This window comes from Chionomys nivalis, chromosome 1 (assembly GCF_950005125.1).
Source record: "Chionomys nivalis chromosome 1, mChiNiv1.1, whole genome shotgun sequence".
In the NCBI taxonomy this organism is placed as follows: domain Eukaryota; kingdom Metazoa; phylum Chordata; class Mammalia; order Rodentia; family Cricetidae; genus Chionomys; species Chionomys nivalis.
In genome coordinates, this window is record NC_080086.1 from 62,849,558 (window position 1) to 62,868,754 (window position 19,197).

A 19,197-nucleotide genomic window follows, 5' to 3' on the forward strand; every position below is an offset into this window, starting at 1 on the left:
GCCAAGGTTTATCAAACATAATTTATTTACAACAAAATACAAAGAGAGCTCAGAGATAGAGAAGAGCCTCCTTCCAAGACCACCAGAGCAGAAGTAAAGTGCCCAGCAGGAGGCAAGACTACCAGCTGAGCCAGGACGGGTAGAGGCCCCACAGGGCTGGTCATGGCAGCCATGGTCCTCCTAGGCCCCAAACTGACATGGTGTTACCACTTTCCCAAGCACTTGGACACAATTCCAGTCAGCTGGTGATAACAGTAATTTAGTGTGGCCTAGCTGTGAGGCCGCTTGGCCATGGGCTCTTCCTCCTTCTCCTGCTTCAGCCACCGGTCCAGGAGGCTGCTGGTGGCACCTCTTTTAGCAGGCAATGGGCTCTTCTGTAGAAACTGGCTGGACCACTGGGGTACACCTGACTCATCCTTTTTGGGTGATCCAGGGGCTTCTTTTTTGGGTGACTTTGTAGCCAGCCACTGCATCATTCTTTGACTGCTGCCACTTGTCTTGGGCTCCTACGGGAGAGAGAAATCTCTGAACATCCAGGTTTGAGCTTCACAGGAAAGACCAAAATGCAGATAGGAAAAAACATGCACCCCAACCACCAACCTACACTTGCATAGTGTTACTAAGGGTGCAAGGAAAAGAGGGCCAAGAGTGCTCCCAGAATAGGGGAGGAACACTTAAAAATCAGAGGACAAGAGTCTGGGTGAAGCTGGAGTCTCCCAAACATGCAGGGAATGAAGTGCCTTCTGGGAAATTCAGTGACTCAATGGCTGGCGATGGGATGCTAGAAGTGAGGCTCAGCAGTTCCCCACCCAGTATGTCTTGACTGTCACTACTTCCTCTGCTGCCTGTGTGCCACACCCAGCCCTGAAATGAGAGGTTCTCTGTGAGCAAACAGCACAGAATATGGACCAAGACAGAAAAAGAGTTCTGTAAGTGATAACGGTGGGGCTTGCCTTTAATCCCTGAACTTGGGAGGCAAAGGACCTCTGAATTCAAGGTCAGCCTGGTTCACGGATCCCAGAACCCACATAAAAGGCGGGCAAAGCTATAATCTCAGCAGTGGGTAGGAGTGTCCCTCAGATGTCTTAACTGCCAGACTAGCTCTGAGTTCACTAAGAGATCCTGTGCCAGCTGGGCATGGTGGCCCACACCTTTAATCCTAGCACTTGGGAGGCAGAGGCAGGCAGATCTCTGTGGTTTGAGGCCAGCCTGGTTTGCATGGCATGTTCTAGGCTAGCCGGAGCTACACAGTGAGACCCTGTCTCAAAACAAAATCATTCTGTGGGTGCTAGATAGATGGCTCAGCAGCTAAGAGCACTTCGTCACTCTGAGGAGGACCCAGGTTCATTCCCAAGCATTCATACCGGGCAGCTCACAACTGCCTGCAACTCCAGCTCCAGGAGATCAGATGACCTCTTCTGAACTCTGCAGCCACTGTACTCATGCGTACAAACCCACCCACAAACTAACACATGCTGTGGGACAATGGTCTGTACTCTGTCACTTTATTTTAAAGAAACGCTGATTGGCCAGTAGCCAGGCAGAAAGCAGAGGCAGGGCAACCAGACAGGAAGTAGAGGCAGGGCAATGAGAATTCTGGGAAGAGGGAAGTTTCAGTCTGCAGTTGTCACCCAGACAGAGAGGAAGCCAGACACAGAGCAAGCAAGATGTGATTGCCTCCCCGAAAAAAGTACCAAGCCACATGGCTAACATAGACAAGAATAATGGGTTAATATAAGACGTAAGAATTAATTAATAAGAAGACTGAGCTGCTAAGCCAACCAGTTTATAATTAACATAGACCTCTGTGTGTTTATTTGGGATTGAATGGCTGTTGGATCGGGCAGGACAGAAACCTCAGTCAATAAATGGTACCCAATGTGTGGACAACTGCATCCACAGAAAACCTGAGATTAGGAAGTAATTCTAGGCACAAAATAACAGTGTTAAGCATGGATTCTTGGTAGCAACAATTTCTCGGGTTTCCTCTCTTTGCTAGAGGCAAGTGCATCTCATTTAAGAGAGGCTTCCTGACTCAGCTTTAGCTGCAAAAACTTGCAGGTCTTTTAAGAGGCCCTTCACGAAACACTTAAATGGTGTTGATGAATAGTCAACCACATGCTTTTTGGTGGTGGCAAGGACCTTGAAACTCCATAGCTTGGGGCAATAAACACAACTCCAGCCAGTACTTCCACCATGAGGCTGGATTCTCAGAAAGCTAAAGAAAGGGCTGGATCCAGCCATCAAAGCCACGGCTTTAATCCTAGTCATATCATTTAGGAAGGAAGTTTCATTTTGCAGTCAGTCACCCAGACACAGTGCAAGCAAGATGTGACTGCCTCTCCGAAAAGGTACCAAGCCATGTGGCTAACACAGACAAGAATGGATTAATGTAAGATGTAAGAATTAGTTAATAAGAAGCCTGAGCTACTAGGCCAACCAGTTTATAATTAATATAGACCTCTGTGTGTTTACTTGGGATTGAACAGCTGTTAGACCAGGCAGTATAGAAACCTCAGTCAACAAACACACATATACATAAATAAAAATTAAATAAATCTTTAAAAAATAGGAGAAAAAATCCAGACATGGTAGTACATACCTTTAATACCAGCAATAGGAGGCTGATGCAGATGGATCTCTGTGAGTTTGTGGCCAACCTAGTCTATATAGCCCAGTTCCAGGCTAGTCATAGCTACACAGGGATACCTTGTCTAAAATTCAAATTACATAAACTCAAATGAAATAAACATTAAAGGCAAGACAAGGGCATACTCTGAACAACAGGAGTCTCAGAATGGACTATCTTCTTAGTCACCTACCTTCTTAGTCACCAAGTCAGCAGGGGCCAGACATTCAGGAGTGTTGTTTCGGGAGTTGTTCACCACTAGAGAAACTGGATGGAAGGTGATATTGTCTATGGGATGGATTAACTTCAGAGCTTCCTGAGTGGTGACCTCACCAAAGTCAAGCCATTTGGAGACTGCCTCTTCTCCATCTAGTATGGCAGGCATCCTGGTCGGGGATCAGATGGAGAGGTTGATGAGGGTAGGGAAAGGAAAGAAACTGAGTCAGTTGATAGTTGAGGCACCACAGGGTTCCTGGTCCTTACTCTTACCTCACCTGCACTAGAGTCAACATTCAGTTAAGTTATGAAACTTCATGGCACAGGCAGTGAATAACACTAAGGGCGACTCTAGGGTATGCAGTGTACCCCTAGAAAGTTGGTGCCTCTCTCCAGACATCAACTGTGAAAGCCCTCCAGCAAGAAAGGGCTGGCCAGGCACTGAAGTGAGCCAGTAGTCACAGCTATACAGGATGCTGAGGTGAGTGGCTCATTTGAGCCCAGGAGTACAGGCTAGACTGGGCAACACAGCAAGACCCATCTTTTGTTTTGTTTTTGAGATAAATTCTTGCTGAAGCCCAGTCTGGCCTCAAACTCATGATTGTCTTGCCTCTCCTTTCACTCTCTGGGTATTGGGATTACAAACTCAGTGTTGCCACCAGGGGAGACACATTTCTCTTTTTCTTTTTGGTTTTCCAAGACAGGGTTTCTCTGTGTAGCCCTGGCTGTCCTTGAACTCAGAGACCCACCTGCCTCTGTGCTAGGATTTAAAACAGGCTTTAAGACACATTTCTTTAAAGAAAAAAAAAAAAAAGACAGTCAGGATGGCCCATGTACATAATCCCAGCACTCAGGAGAATGAAGAGAATGAAGAAGGAAGAGCAACAAGAGTTTCAGGCCAACCTGGATTCACACAGCGAGTTCCCAGTCAAACTTGGATACAGAGTGAGACTCTGCCTCAAAAACATGAGAGAACAAAAGATCCTTAAAGTCTCTGAAATCTGGATGCATTCATACCACTTGGGCTATATTACATCTTAGTTAGAAATAACAGACAACTGTTTTGGGGTTTTTTTTGGTTTTTTGTTTGTTTTGTTTCTTGAAAGAGGGTTTCTCTGTGTAGCTCTGGCTATCAATTGCTTTGTAGACTCAGCTGGCTTCAAACTCACAGAGATCCAGCTGCCTCTGCATCCTGAGTGCTAGGATTAAAGGTGTGTGCCACCACAGCCCAGCTAGCTTCCAGTTTTATAGCCCACGCTCATATTTTATTGGTTGTTTGACACAGCTAATTTTAGGAGACAAATGTATAAATATTTATATTAACCGATAAATGCTTTAACTTCAACAAATCAACATGTTATATTATTTTAAGATTTACTTTTATTATTTGAAATTACATATAGATGTGTGTCTACATGTAGGAATGTGCATGTGGCTGCAAGTGTTTGTAAAGGCCAGAGTCAGTAGATCCCCAGGAACTGCAGCTACAAACAATTGTGAGCTAGATCCTTTGGAAGAGGACCCACTGAACCATCTCTCCTGTCCTTCAATGTGTACTTTAAAAATCAGTGAGTTGTGAGTAAATCTCAGTGAAATACCACTGGTCTAGTGAGTCGTATTAAGTACATATTCAACTATGAGCTACACCATCAGCCCCTAAAAATATTTTAAAATCTCAGAAATCCAAATGATTTCATGTGGTTTTTACTATGTAATTTTGAAAGCATGTCTGTAACAATTTTAGAACTATATATCATGTTTTGGGAAAACGAATTATAATCTGTACAAGTTAATTTCCTACTCCCCAGAAAAAGATAGTGACTTGCCTGTTGTGGATGTCACTCAAGCCTTTGCAGGAATCCACTGTGATGATGCTGTAGGAATATAGGCGCTCTCCCTCCGGGGGTTCCCAGCAGTCAAAGATCCCTGCCATGGTCAGCAGCCTCCAATTGTCCCAGACCTTTTCCTTGCTGTCGGGGCTGTCTGAGGCATCATTCCCACCTAACTGGAAACAGCAGTTCAACCCATTACTGAACCTATTTGACCCACTATCATTAACACCAACAGGCTTCACAGCAAATGTCTACTGAAGCTCCAGATTTCGGCTTCTTAACACTTTCAGAATTTAATACCTTCACTTGGTTTCAAGCTTTCAAAAATATCTAGCTCAGGAAGGGCCTACAGCCAGGGAGAGCTTGGCTATTGGAACAACCCTCTGGTGTGACTGCTCACCTAAAGCACAAGGAAATAATACAAGCCTGTGAGGAATAAAGATAATGAAAACAGCAAATACAACCCAGTTCTATCCCTATGATAGTGACTTGATCTCATATTTAAAACCATAATAGAAGAGTTCCCAGGAATAACTATTATTTATTTTGGTCTCTGCCTATGGCTAACAACAAGCAAAAATTGGAAGAAACATAAAAAAAAAAAAAGCTAGAAGAGCTGAGTGGTGGTGCATGCCTTTAATCCCAGCACTCGGGAGGCAAAGGCAGGTGGATCTCTGTGAGTTTGAGGCCAGCCTGTGCTACAGAGCAAGTACCAGGATAGGCTCCAAAGCTACCCAGAGAACCCTGTCTCAAAAAACAAAACAAAGCAAAAGCTAGAAGAAAGAATCTACTGCCAAGAGAAATTGTCAGAACCAGACTCAAGGCATGATTCTAGATAGCTTAGTTAAGCCACTAAAGGCTCTTGAAACCAATGAAGATTACCCAAACTGAAACACAGAAAATTCACAAGATATTGTTCAAGAACTGTGGAATAATATCAGATAATTTCACATATATAATACATATATAAATGCTTTTTTAGACAAATAATACCAGAGTTCAAGCTTGGATTAGTGGCACATTCCTTTAATCCCAAAACTCAGGAAGCAGAGGTAGGCAGGTTTCTATAAATCTGAGGTCAACCTGATCTAGGACAGCCAGAGCTACATGACAGAGAAACGCTGTCTCAAAAACAAAATGAAATAAAACCCCAGAAAAGTAAAACAAAAAATGCTCAATTAAAAAGCAGCTAGAGAGATGGCTCAGTCAGTAAAGTGCTTCCCACATAAGCATGAAGACCCGAGTTCTCATCCCCAGCACCCACATTAATGTTGGACATGATGGCATGTGCACATCACCACTTGGGAGCTTGCTAGCCAGCCACTGGCCCAGGGAAATAAGTGAGTTTCCAGTTCAATGAGAGACCCTGTCTCAAAACAACAAGGCTGAAGAACAACTGAGGGAGACATGCAACGTCAAACTCTGGCCTCTCTCTGCATAAGCACACATGGTCATGTGCAACTAACTGCAAGTAACAGTGTGTCCACTTCTGAACACACACACATACACACCAAAAAAAAAAAAATAAGGTAAGTAACAGAAAACCTATAAAGTTACTGAGATAAATAAAAGACAATTAGCAAATATTTTAACCCAATTATTTCAATAATTAAAGTCAAGGGATAAGTTCCAAACATAAAAGACTTGTTGTGTCAGATTATTTGAGAAAGAAAGACAAGCTAAGTGGAAAGTCCATGTATTACTTCCTCTGGAAAGCCTGCCATGATGCCCTAGTCTGAGTTTGATGCTGAGTTTGAGTCCTTGCAATTGTACAGGTGCCTTCCACGAGTGTTCATTACTACATTCCTTCATGTTCTCTTCTCTTTCTCCTCCACTACCCCTCTAAAAAAGGGAGAAAAAAAAAAACCATGGAGGTAAGGCTACCGGTATTGGTGGTGAACAGGAGAAAGTAGAGGGAGAAAAAAGGGAAGAGATACTAGAAGGGCTGAATTACACTTAACTGTAATTGCATTTAGAAGATCTAAATGCAAGCTTCAACCTCATCCCTGAAATAACACAATAGTAGGGCAAGCATACTGGCTTGGTGCACAAATATGAGCTAGTAGTGAGGTCTAGGACCAATCCTGGCATTAGTGGCCCCTTAAGAGATCAGAAAACAGCCTGGGGAGTCTTTCAGGGAGCTGGAACTGTCTGTGAAGGGACAGCAGTGAAATGGTATCTCAGATCTCTAGCAGTGAGGTTTATTTGAGCGGACAGGGGCTTTCTTCATTTTCCTTGGAAGAGGGATAACATATGGCTAAGGAACTGCCTGGATATCAAAAGAGCTGAAAATGGCTTCACCTTTTAAAGCTTCTTTGCTACCAAGGAAGAACCCTCATGAACGCGAACACACTGAAGAATGCAGTACTATACACCTACAAAGAAAAATCCAAGCTTATCAAGAGTGACTGGGTAAAGAAAGAGGCTAGCTGAAAAACCCAAATAAATAAAGAAGGAAAATAGTAAGGCTGGTGGCAGAAAGAAAATAACTGTAAGGAAAAAAGTGAAAGTATTCAGTTCAATTTGGTTTTGAAATGCAAGGAGAAATAGTTAAATTTTTATTTATAGCTAACAGACAAACAAAGCCAGATCAATCAGCAACTGAGCATCCTAATCTGTTTTTCTTGCCTACCTACTCCAATCCTAAAAAAAAAAAAAAAAATCAATCTTCAACACTGGCCTGCCGATACACACCATCTTGCTGGGCATGTGGTGTGTGCCTTTAATTCCAGCATTCCAGAGGCAAAGGCAGTTGGATCTCTGCAAGTTTATGGCCAGCCTGGTCTATATATCAAGTCCCATGACAACCAAAGGTACAGAGAAAAAGCCTGTCTCAAAAAAGTAAACAAAACAATACACATCATCTTAGAACCCAACAACACTCTGCCCATCCTCACTTTTAGCTCTTTTTTGCCTCAAGTTTTCCCAGTAAAACAGAATTTTAGCCAGTGCAAACTATTAAATCTAACTAGAAAGAAAACATAATGCTGGCATGTCTGGTTTATTTTCAACTTTCTAATGTTAGGATGTGAGCCTTTTATATTATGTGTCTTACAACGAAAGTTCAATGAGGGAAATGTTACATACAGAATTACCATGTGACTAAGCAATTGTACTAAGTATATACATCCACATAAAGGCCTCCCTGCATGTGAGTGCTCATAGCACTAACCTAACCGAAAGGTGGAAGCTTAGCATTTTAATATAAAGCAGTTCGCCTGGCATGATGATACATGACTTATTTTGTTTGTTTTTTTCAAGACAGGGTTTCTATGTGTAGCCTTGGCTGTTCTGGAACCTATCTGTAGGATAGGCTGGCCTCCAGCCCAGAGATTTGCCCTCCTCTGCTTCCCAAATACAGGGACCAAAGACATTCACCACTATGCCTGGCTGGTACATGAATTTAATTCCAGCACTTAAGAGGTAGAGTTGGGTAGATGTCTTGAGTTTGCAGCTAGCCTGGTCTTCATAACAAATTCCAGTCTGAACAGAGCCACAAAATGAGACTTAGAAGTGGAAGGTAAATCCCTACTGCTGAAGACACCACACAATTCAGAAACAAAGCCCAAAGATTCCTGAGCTGGAACTGATTCAATGCCCATTCCTTTAGGACTAGTTTTTATGGGATGAAAAGGCACTATGCAAGCTTCCAAAGGAGGGAGGCAACCAATAATCTACACAGCTATATGAACCACATCAATGACTATCACGGAAAGATAACCCTAAGGATACAGTAGTGAGACACAGACCTTGGTGGTAACCAACAGCTCTTTAATAGACTTAAGACCCACTCAACAAGAGGGAAATCATGCCTGGTACTGTGAACCTAGTTAACTCAGTACTAGTAAAGTCATGAATACCAGAGGACAATCTACAACTACTACCTTACTAAACCAGCATAATCCCTAACAACAATCTAAGCATTTGTCCTCATACCCACAGATAAGTGTAGTCTTCACCCCTCATCGGGGAAACTTCTTTTTGCAACAGAGACCATTATAGCAAACCACAGCCAATCAAAATGAAGAGCTGTGGAGCCCAGTTTCAATGGGTACATCTATAAAACATTTCTGCACCTGAGGCTCAGAGAACACTGCAGAAGACAGGGTGAGAAGATTAAAAGAGCCAGAGAATTGGGAGTTGGCTATGAGACTGTATATCCTAAAGATGTCTTAAGCTAAACCCATAAAGTCTCAGCAACATGACTGCTCAAATGTGAGCTGAACAAGGACACCAATGGACATGACAAAGAAGATGGGGGAAAAGTCAACAAGGCCTCAACCCTACACAAACAGAACAGCAACTGGGGAATGCTGGGAATGGAGAAATAATCATTCCCAGGGAGGAGCACAGCAACTGGTGGTCTAGTGCCAGGTGGTCAGCACTGAACACATATTAAATAACGTAAGGACTGAGCAGATTAGACTTAGGAATGTGTGTGTGTATATATGCATGTATGTAAACACATATATACATATATGCATGCAATAAAAATGAAAAAGAGGTCATGAAAAATGGAGGGCTTATATGGGAGAGTGTGGATGGGAGAAAAGGAGAAATGTAATTATATTATTATCTCAAAAATAAATTACAGCCGGGCGGTGGTGGTGCACGCCTTTAATCCCAGCACTCAGGAGGCAGAGGCAGGCGGATCTCTGAGTTTGAGGCCAGCCTGGTCTACAAGAGCTAGTTCCAGGACAGGAACCAAAAAGCTACAGAGAAACCCTGTCTCGAAAATCAAAAAAAAAATAAAATAAAATTACAGACATGTAGCAACTTGAGATAGTTCTGAGAAATGTGGCATTAAGAATTTTGTTGTGCTAACAATGGACTGTACTTAACACACCCTAGATTAAATAGCAATGAGTAGGGTTGCTATCAATACATGTGCCCTAGTATACAAACATTGCTATAGGTACATGACCTTGAGTCAGTTTGTTGATCTCTCCTAAGCCTGTTGTTCGCGCAACTGCTAATACCTTCTCTGTCTTGATTTGAGGAAAATAGATGAAATATGGTTGCCTCTGGTTTGTTCCCTGACACCGCTGCCACTCGTAGAATCCATCAGCTAAAACAACACAACGTCTTCCTTTTCCCAGAGGAACCTGAGAGAGAATAAACAGGATATGGTCAGTGACAGGAGTCCACTACATGGCCTTTCAGGTTCAGCACTGTACTTTGGTAGTAGAGGGCTTACCCGGCTTGTACAAAGTCAGAACAACATCTAATGTTGTGTGTGTATACACATAAACCAAAACACTCAGGTCTCATGTGTGACCCTAGAGGAGATACCCTTTATCTTTTTTTTTGTTTTGTTTTTTTTGTTTTTCGAGACAGGGTTTCTCTGTGGTTTTGGAGCCTGTCCTGGAACTAGCTCTTGTAGACTAGGCTGGTCTCGAACTCACAGCGATCAGCCTGCCTCTGCCTCCCGAGTGCTGGGATTAAAGGCGTGCACCACCACTGCCCAGCCCCCCTTTATCTTTTTTAAAGTGTTTGGTAGGGACTGAACTCAGGCAAGTACGCTACCACAGAGCTACATACCCAGAAGATTTAAATTTATCTGCCCCTCAAATCTCAAGACTTGTTTTTTTTTTTAAGAGACAGGATCTCACTATGTAGCTCTGGATGTTCTGGAACTCACTATGTAGTCCAGGCTGGCCTTGAATTCACAGAGATGTGCCTGTCTCTACCTCCCAAGTTCTGGGACTAAAGGCATGTACCAATACACCTGGCCATAGACATTCATTTTTTAAAAAGTACATTTATTTATTTCTGTGTGTCACGGTATATGTTTGTGTTGTGAAATATATGATCACACTGTGAAACATGAGTTTGTGTTTTCATTAATTAAATAAAATCAACTTTGAGTCAGGAGCCAGCAACTAGTAGTGTAAAGTAATAATGGAGAGCCAGAAGGAGCCTGGAAAACAGATAACAAAGATATGCACCGGAAGCAGAAGGAAGGGACTTTGAGTGTGGCAGTACTTTTTGGTTTGGAGCAATGGAAGAGACTCTCTTTCTGAGACTCTGGCGAAGATGGAAGGTCAGCTAGCTGTTCCTCAACTTCTCTGAGCTAGCAAGTTTCACCCTAGCCCCTGACTACTCCTGAGTCTTTATTGGCAAATGGAATGACAGAGATTTAGCTAAAAACTACATTTGGTAGCAGCAGTTACTGGCTGAAAAAACAGAAGATTCAGGTGCGGTCATTGTGCTGGCAGAAAAACATGTTTGTAAGTAAAAGGACAATTTGTGGGAGTCAGTTCTCTCCTCCTTCCATGTGGGCTCCAGGGATCAAACTTTGGTTCTTATGCTGGTGGAAAATGCCTTTACCTCCTGAGCCATCGAATAGGCCCCCGTATCATTTGTCTTCTGTATCAAGTTACCACTCAACTGAACAGATGTTATAAAGATTAAATAACATACATAAAGGCAAAAAGCACCTTCCCCCTGAACAGGTACAACAGGTACACATGGCAGCTAGTGTTGTAGGGCAGTTTCCTTCAGGAGCGAAGAGGAGACTCCAGGAGCAAACTAAACAACATACCTGAGGGAGTAGAAACTTGCAAGATTCTAGAAGGCCTCTCCTCAGCTTTGTAAGAAAAGGCAACAGTTCTCCTGGGGAAGGAGATCTAGGATGGCAGCTTGTAAGAGCTGAGGTGGTTTTCAGTGATGAAGCTGCTTTTTGAGTCATCCCTAGTGGTGTGGGACAATGGTCTGTATTCTGTCAATTATATTTTAAATAATGCTGATTGGTCAGTAGCCAGGCAGGAAGTATAGGTGGGACAACCAGACAGGAAGTAGAGGTGGGTCAATGAGAACAGAAAAATTCTGGGAAGAAGGAAGTCCTATTCCGCAATCCTGTCCCAGCCACAGAAGAAGCAAGATGTGACTGCCCCACCGAATAAGATACCGAGCCACATGGCTAACATAGACAAGAATAATGGGTTAATATAAGTTATAAGAGTTAATAAGAAGCCTGAGCTAATGAGCCAATCAGTTTATAACTAATGTAGACTTCTGTGTGATTTCTTTTGAACTTAACAATTGCGGGAACCAGGCAGGGCAGAAACCCCGACAACAATCCCTGCTCCTATAAGTGACCCCATACCCATACTCCTCTTAGTAACCCCAATAAAAATTCACCAGTTTACCAAGTTGTACTTTTCTCTGTCTTGGGTTCCCTTTCAGGGGTAAACAGATGTGTGTACTGCCACCTCCCCAGTTACGGTTTGCTTCAACTGGACCATGCTTTCTAGTGTTCACGAATATCTCATCCTTTCCCAAACTGAATTAGGCTGGCTCTGAAGCACTGCTATATGACTGGCAAGACCAGGTTTGTAGTTTCTGTTATGCCTTCTTGAATCGTGAGCATTGTAGTAAATGAGGTACCACATTAGAAGCTTGGCTAAGACTTCTTCATGCTAGGAATGCCGAAAGACTTCTAGTTGTTCCAGCTAAGCTAGCCATGGTAACAGCCATGAGTGAAGAAACCATTTATCTGTCTTACTTTGCTTTCTATTGATATTGCAAAACACTAAGACCAAAAGCAATTTGGGGAGGAAAGGTTTTATGTGTTTATAATTTATCATGAAGGGAAGTCAAGAGCAGGAACTCAAGGAAAGAACTGAAGTACATGATTTCAGTGTTGTGGTGCACAACTTTAATTCGAGCACTTGCAAGGCAGATGCAGAGGCAGGCAGATCTCTGTGAGTTTGAGACCAGCCTGGCGTATATAGTGAGTTCCAGGACAGCCAAGGCTACATAGAGAGACCCTGTCTCAAAATCAGCAATAAAAATAATCAAAGCAGAGGCCATGGAGGAATGTTTACTGGCCTGCTTGACATGGCTCAATCTGTTTATTTATTTATTTTCCCATATAACCTAGGACCACCTGTCTAAGAGTAGAACTGACAACAGTGAGCTGGGTCCTTTCACGCCAATCATTGATCAAGAAAATGCCCCACAGACGTGCATGCCCTCAGGTTAATTTGAGGGGAGTATTGTCTCAATCAAGGTTCCTTCTTCCCAGCTGACCCCAGCTTCTATCAACTTGACAAAAAAGTAACCAGCACAACTACCACAGCCTGGTAAGTACAACAGACATTCCCAGTAAAAACCACCTCCCTGAGGCCGGGCGGGGTGGCACACACCTTTAATCCCAGTACTCAGGAGGCAGAGACAGGAGAATCTCTGTGAGTTCGAAGTCAGCCTGGTCTACAAAGCGACTTTCAGGACAGCTATAGCTACACAGAGAAACCCTTTCTTGAAAAACAAAACAAACAAACAAAAAACCCCACCTCCCTGAGCACAATTAGTCCACAGTATATAAGAGATAATTGTATTACTTTTATTTAACTTTTGGTGGGAAGGGGCTGATCATGCCACAGTGGGCAAGTGGAAGTTAGAAGACAACTTGTGGGAACTGGTGCTGTCCTTCTACCATTATGTTCTGGGGGCTGAAGGTGATTAGCTTTGGTAGCAGGTACTTTAACCAGGGAAATTTATATCTGTTACCTTCATCCCCATTTTGGGATTAAGGTCTCATTATATACCTCTGCTTGGTATACTAGACCAGGCTGGCCTTGAACTCACAGAAACCTGTTGGCCTCAACCTCCCAAGTCTGGAATTAAAGGTGTGTGCCACCACACTGGGCCAATTGTTTATGTTTTAAACATTTCTACTGCTGTGATAAAACATCGGGACCAAGGCAACCTATTTTAAAAAAAAATGTTTGTCTTAGTTACTTTTCAATTGCTGTGGTAAGGCACCATGGCTAAAACAACTTGAAGAAAGGGTTTTATTGGAGGCTTAGTTTCAGAGGGTGAGTTCATGACCACCATGGTGGGGAACACGGCAACAGGCAGGGTGCTGGAGTAGTATCTGAGAGCTTATTATATCTTGAGGCACAATCACCAGACAGAAAAAGTAAGAGAGACAACTGGGAATGTCATAGGCATTTGAAACCTCAAAGCTCACCCCACAATGACACACCTCCTCCATACCTCCTAATCCTTCTCAATCAGTTTTACCAACTAGAACCAAGTATTATGAGCCTATAGGAACCACTCTCCTTCAAACCACAATAACCAATAAGTTTGGGCATTGTTGGTCTGAAACACAGCAATAAATTGAACAGGACTCGACATTAACAGTTGGGAATAGCCTTAGAAACCTTATTTATCAGGTATACAAAATATGAAACAGTTAGAGAGAAGTGCCTTTTCCCTAGATGGGCTACCTACCTTGAATGACTGCTTTTCCAGGATGGTATCACTACGACAGTTGGTAGTGTTGAACTGCAGCTTGGAAGGATCACTTTCTTTGAACCAAGATGGAACCAGGCCCCATCGCATGGGAATAATTATCTGCTCTGATGAGTCTGCACCCTATCAGAGAAAAAAGGTTCAGATTCAGCACCTGGATTCGTGGTGTAAACTTGTAATCCCAGCATTCAAAAGGCTGAGGCAGGAGGATTACCGCTAATTTAAGGCCATCTTGGGCTACACAGCAAGTTCTAGGCAAGTCTGGACTACATATAGAAATCCTGGTTCAAGTGCTAGAGATGATGCCGTGGTTAGGAGCACTTGCTGCTTTTATGGAGGACCTGAATTAAGTTTTTAGCACCCATGTCTGGCAGATCCAACTACACATAACCCCAGCTGTGGGAAATCTGAGGCCCTCTTTCCGCTGGCATACACTCAAACAGATGCAGAAACACAGAGATTTTTTAAAAAGGCTGACAAGATAAAAAATGCAATTATTTTATATTATATATTGTATTTCTACATAAATTATTCTTTATATTATATATTAATACAAAAAATTGTTTTGATATTACATATTCATATTATATATTGTATTTATATAAAAATACAAATACAGGCTCAGATACATCAGGAAGACCATAATCATTATATACATTACTGTAAGCTAAGGAAATACAAACAATATAAGGTTATTAAGAGAGAAAAAGTCAAAAAAAAAAAAAAGAGAGAGAAAGTCAGCTGGACATGGTAGTACAGGTTTTTAGTCCTGGTACCTGGGAAGCAGAGGCAGGCAGATCTCTGTGAGTTCAAGGCTGGCCTGGTCTACATAATAAGACCCCGTCTCGATAGATTAGATAGATAGATAGATAGATAGATGATAGATAGATAGATAGATAGATAGATAGATAGATAGATAGATAGATAGATAGATAGATAGAAGGGAAAAGGTAGACCAAGTGTGAGAAAAACACCTGTAATCCTAATTAATACCTGGGAAGCTAATACAGATGCACTGTAAATTTCAAGCCAACCTGGGCTACATTGCAAACCCTGTCTGAAAAGGTCATAGGTCCAGAGAGGGATACCATTAGTCTTCTTTTTGATAAATGGACCGGTGTCAAGCTAAATATTTATTTTAAAAATATGTATTTATTTTTATTTGCATTGGTGTTTTGCCTGCCTGTATGTCTGTGTGAGGGTGTTAGATCTTGGCATTACAGACAGTTGTGAGCTGCCATGTGGGTGCTGGGAGTTGAACCCAGACCCTCTGAAAGAGCAGCCACTACGCTTAACCGCTGAGCCATCTCTCCAGCACCAATATTTACATTTATACCCAAAGATCAGTGCTGTTTCGGCCTTGGTCAGAGAAGCTTCCATATGCAAGGGCTTATGGTTAATGCAGAGACTCAAGAGGCTCAAAGTACTGAGAATAATGACTTATTTATTTATTTATTTATTTTTGTTTTTTTGAGACAGGGTTTCTTTGTAGCTTTGGAGCCTGTCCAGGAACTAGCTCTTGTAGACCAGGCTGGTCTAAACTCACAGAGATCTGCCTGCCTCTGCCTCCTGCATGCTGGAATTAAAGGCGTGCGCCACCACCGCCACACTAATATAAAAATGAAATTGAGTCATCATGTAAGATTCCCAAATATGTGATTCGTGTATTAAAAAAAAGTACAGTGAAGTGTGGTGTGTGAGAGAGAGCAGAGGAGGAGGGTGGAGAATCTTAACCTGGGTCTCATTACAGGTGCTAGATACCGACAAGAGAATGGACAGCAGACACAGAATGAGTAACGGGTCCACAGCAGGAACGAACAGCAGACACAGAATGAGTAACGGGTCCACAGCAGGAATGCCCAGAGCATTCGTTTTGCACAGAGGTTAATATAGCAGGCCAGAGACTATTATTTTTAGGAGGTCGGCTTCTAAGGCTGATCTCTGATTGGCATTTTGGGATTATTCTGAGTGGTTTTCCTTCCCCTAGCTGATAAGGGGGCTTTAATCAAACAATGAAGTCAATGCTCAACACGTATAAACCCTTAAGACACCTCAGGTAATGTTTGGGGACGTTTAGTTTTTCTGGCTTGAGATAGCTACATATATCTAGTGGGTAGAGGCCAGGGGGCTGCTAAACATTTTACAATGTACTGGACAGCTCTCTACAACAAAGAATTATCCCATCCATTAAAACTTCAGCCCTGGGTCTGGGAGATTGTTCAGTGGGTAAAACCACTGGCTGCGATTCTAGTTTTATTCCCAGCACCGGCATGGTGGCTCACAAGTGTATGTTAACTCCAATTCTGGTGCCTTCTTCTGGCCTCCACAGACACTGTATGCATGTGGTATAGTCATTCATTCAGGACAAACACCTATTCATATCAAAATAAATATGAAAATTTTAAAATGTCAGTGACGTCTTGGTTGAAAAATCTTGTTCTCACAAATTCTACTGGTCCCCTTGTGAGGGTTTACATCATTGCACAAACCAGTGCAAACACTAGCGCAGCGGATACGAAGAGGCTGAAAAGTCAAAATACTGCACAAGTATTATTGCTCAGTATTAGTCATCTTCTCCTCTACAAGTTGTGACTTTGGAATAGAACAGCTGGTCGCACTGTGGTAGATGAAAAAAAAGAAAGAGGAAGTATTTTGCAAATCAGTGGTTTCAAATACAAATATTGCTACCTATACATACACACTGGCAGTTGGACTGCTGAAATGCTAATTCTGTTTTAGAATTTATAGGTTTGAGGAAAATAAAGTATCAAATATTTACCAAAATAAGAAACCCTAGCAATCTAAGCAAATCATATTATAGATGGTGTAGTCAAGCACTACATGGGCAAACTCAAATGACCCAAAGGAGGGCTATGTTTGCTAGGGGCTCCATTTTCCCATTCCTGCTCCCCAAGATCCATCCACTGGAACAGGGACCGTGGTCTGTTCAGCAGTTAAGGCCACTTAACCTCTTGGAGAGGACCTGGATTCAACTCCAAGTACTCACACAAGTGGTCTTTTGTAACTTCAGTTCCAGGGGATCTGAAGCCCTGACTTCCGAGGGCACCAGGCACACACTTGCTCCACATACATACATGTAGGCAGGCAAAGCATATGAATAAAAAAAAATAGTTCAAATATTTTTTAAAAAAAAACTTTTCATGTGCTAGTACTGAGCCAAAGGCTCTGAGAATATGAAATAGGCTTCATATCCCCAAGCAACATTACCAGCCTCAATTACATTAAATTCTTTTTTCCTTACATTTATGTGTGTTATATGTCCACTCTCTACCACAGAGTAGGAGTGGAGCTCAGAGGATAACCTGTAGGAGCTGGTGCTCTCCTACCAGGTAGCATTCAGGGATCCAATTCAGGCTGTCAAGTTTGCCAGCACTTCCACCCACTGAGCCCTTTTAGAGTTTCTCTACACAACCTTGACTGGCCTGGAACTCACTGTGTAGACCAGGCAGGCTGGCCTTCAACTCAGAGATCTGCCTGCCTGTCTGCTTAGTGCTGGAATTAATGGTGTGCGCCACCACACTTGGGAGGTCTTTTGTTGTTGCTGTTTGTTTTTTAAAGACACTCAGATGGCGCTGATAAATCAGTAATACTTGAAGGCTGCTATCTAAAAAAAAAAAAAAAAATCCAAGCTGGGTAGAGTAACACACACCTGTAATGCAGAATTCTGCAGACAGCCAGACTACATATATAGTGAGATTCTGTCTCAAAATTTTTTCAATGTATTCAAATATGAGGTTCATATGAATTGGGCAAGCATTCCAACAGTTTGAGACTTACTCCTTACCAAGGCCCAGAGTGATGTTCAATTAGGGTCTGGATCTATCTGTAAGGCTACTTGGCTACTTTCATGGTCACTGCGGAGGCTGGACAGACATCAAAGGGACCAGGAGTTGGAGGACCATCGCAATGCGGGGCCAGAACCGAGCTGACACAGTCCTTACCTTCTCAAAGTGCAGCCGGGAGAGAAGCACTGGGCTGCTCGACTGGGGGCTCTTGTTGTACGAGGGGCAGTATTTATCGGGGTCCCTCCACTCGGGGAGCCGCCGCCTGCCCTGACGATCGTGGTAGGCACAGGCCCTTGTGAGAACATCTCTAGGCAAGTGACAGGATGTTCGCCCGCACATTCTGCAGCACCACCTCAGACCTACAGCCACAAAACGTGAGGTTTTTACTCCCTAGGCCACAGCGTCCTCCCTGCCATTCCCACTGGATCCTCCGACGCCACAGCTTTCACGGAGGGCCCATTAGCGCAGGGTTACCCTGTCGCTGCCATGGCAGGGTCCACAGGCCAGCTGAAAGGCTTCGGGTGTTAGGCGAGAAAGCCGTGCCCTCCGGGGTTCATCTCGATGGATTAATAATTCGGCAAAGAAAGGAGAGAGCTCTCCGTGTTCACGCCAGCAACCCTCGCTCGCCGCAGAGACCGCACTACTGCCCTGCGCGCACCCGCTCGGCTCCGGGGGCGGGGCCTGGTCGACGCCGAGCCCGGCGACGAACCTGGACGGCCCTGCGCTCGCCCTCCCGCCCGCGTCCCCTCGGCGAGGCCCTCGCAGGCGCCCGTCCGTTTCCCTCCAATAGGACCGGGTCCTCCGCCCGCCCGCGTCCCCTTAGCGAGGCCCTCTCCTCTCCTCCGCCCGCCCGCGTCCCCTCAGCGAGGCCCTCTCTTCCTCAGGGCCAGACTTTCCTGAGCGGGAACCGGGTCCCCCGCCCGCTCTCGGAGGGCCCGTCCCCCGCTCGCGTCCCCCTCGAAGGGTCCGTCCCTCGCTCGCGTCCCCCTCGGAGAGCCCGTCCCGCGCTCGCCCGCGTCCCCTCACCGCCAGCTGGTAGAAGCCACGCTTCAGCGCGTCCCGCGTCCTCCTAAGGGACATCCGCCCCGCCCCCTGCGATAACCCGGCCCCGCCCCCGCCGTGACGTAGGCGCCGTAGGGGTTCCCTCCCCACGGGGGGGCTGCGGCTCCTTCCTGAGCTGAGCCATGGAACTCAGCTCAGGAAGACACTAAGTTCCTTTGATGCGCCCTCATAAAGCAAAACAAAATACACGTACCCGAGACAAGCACTCAAGGCGACCCTATCTTTCCTCCTTCCCAGACCAGAACCTGAAACCAGGAAACCTGTCTGCTTCCCAGTCATTCAAGTCACCCTCAAACATAGATGGCCACCAGATGAGACTTGCTAGCTCCCCAGGGTCAGGAAGTCCCACTTGGTTTCCTTTTGACATTTGTTTTATGGTGTGTGTGTG

General features: G+C 44.0%; 1 protein-coding gene across 2 annotated transcripts; it reads right to left on the reverse strand.

The window, feature by feature from the left end:
- Positions 1 to 7: 7 nt before the first annotated feature.
- Hmces (5-hydroxymethylcytosine binding, ES cell specific) lies at positions 8 to 18,850 on the reverse strand. Of its 2 annotated transcripts, none has more exons than XM_057773158.1 (7): positions 18,774 to 18,850; positions 17,904 to 18,106; positions 13,921 to 14,064; positions 9,657 to 9,782; positions 4,672 to 4,850; positions 2,823 to 3,015; positions 8 to 506 (listed from the first exon to the last, which is right to left on the reverse strand). In XM_057773158.1, exons 2-7 carry the CDS (start codon positions 18,084 to 18,086, stop codon positions 270 to 272), a joined length of 1,062 nt encoding a protein of 353 aa, XP_057629141.1. In that variant the 5' UTR covers positions 18,087 to 18,106; positions 18,774 to 18,850; the 3' UTR covers positions 8 to 269. The 2 variants fall into 2 exon arrangements, with proteins under 2 accessions (XP_057629141.1, XP_057629151.1); XM_057773168.1 differs by lacking the exon at positions 18,774 to 18,850 and adding an exon at positions 18,222 to 18,523.
- Between the last annotated feature and the right edge of the window lie 347 nt (positions 18,851 to 19,197).

Coding starts and splice junctions, on each gene's coding strand:
- Hmces (XM_057773158.1), bottom strand. CDS start 18,086: ATGTGCGGGCGAACATCCTGTCACTTGCCTAGAGATGTTCTCACAAGG. Junction 3,016..4,671: donor TTGAGTGACATCCACAACAG/GCAAGTCACTAT, acceptor ATCCCCGACCAG/GATGCCTGCCATACTAGATG. Junction 507..2,822: donor CTGACTTGGTGACTAAGAAG/GTAGGTGACTAA, acceptor TCTCTCCCGTAG/GAGCCCAAGACAAGTGGCAG.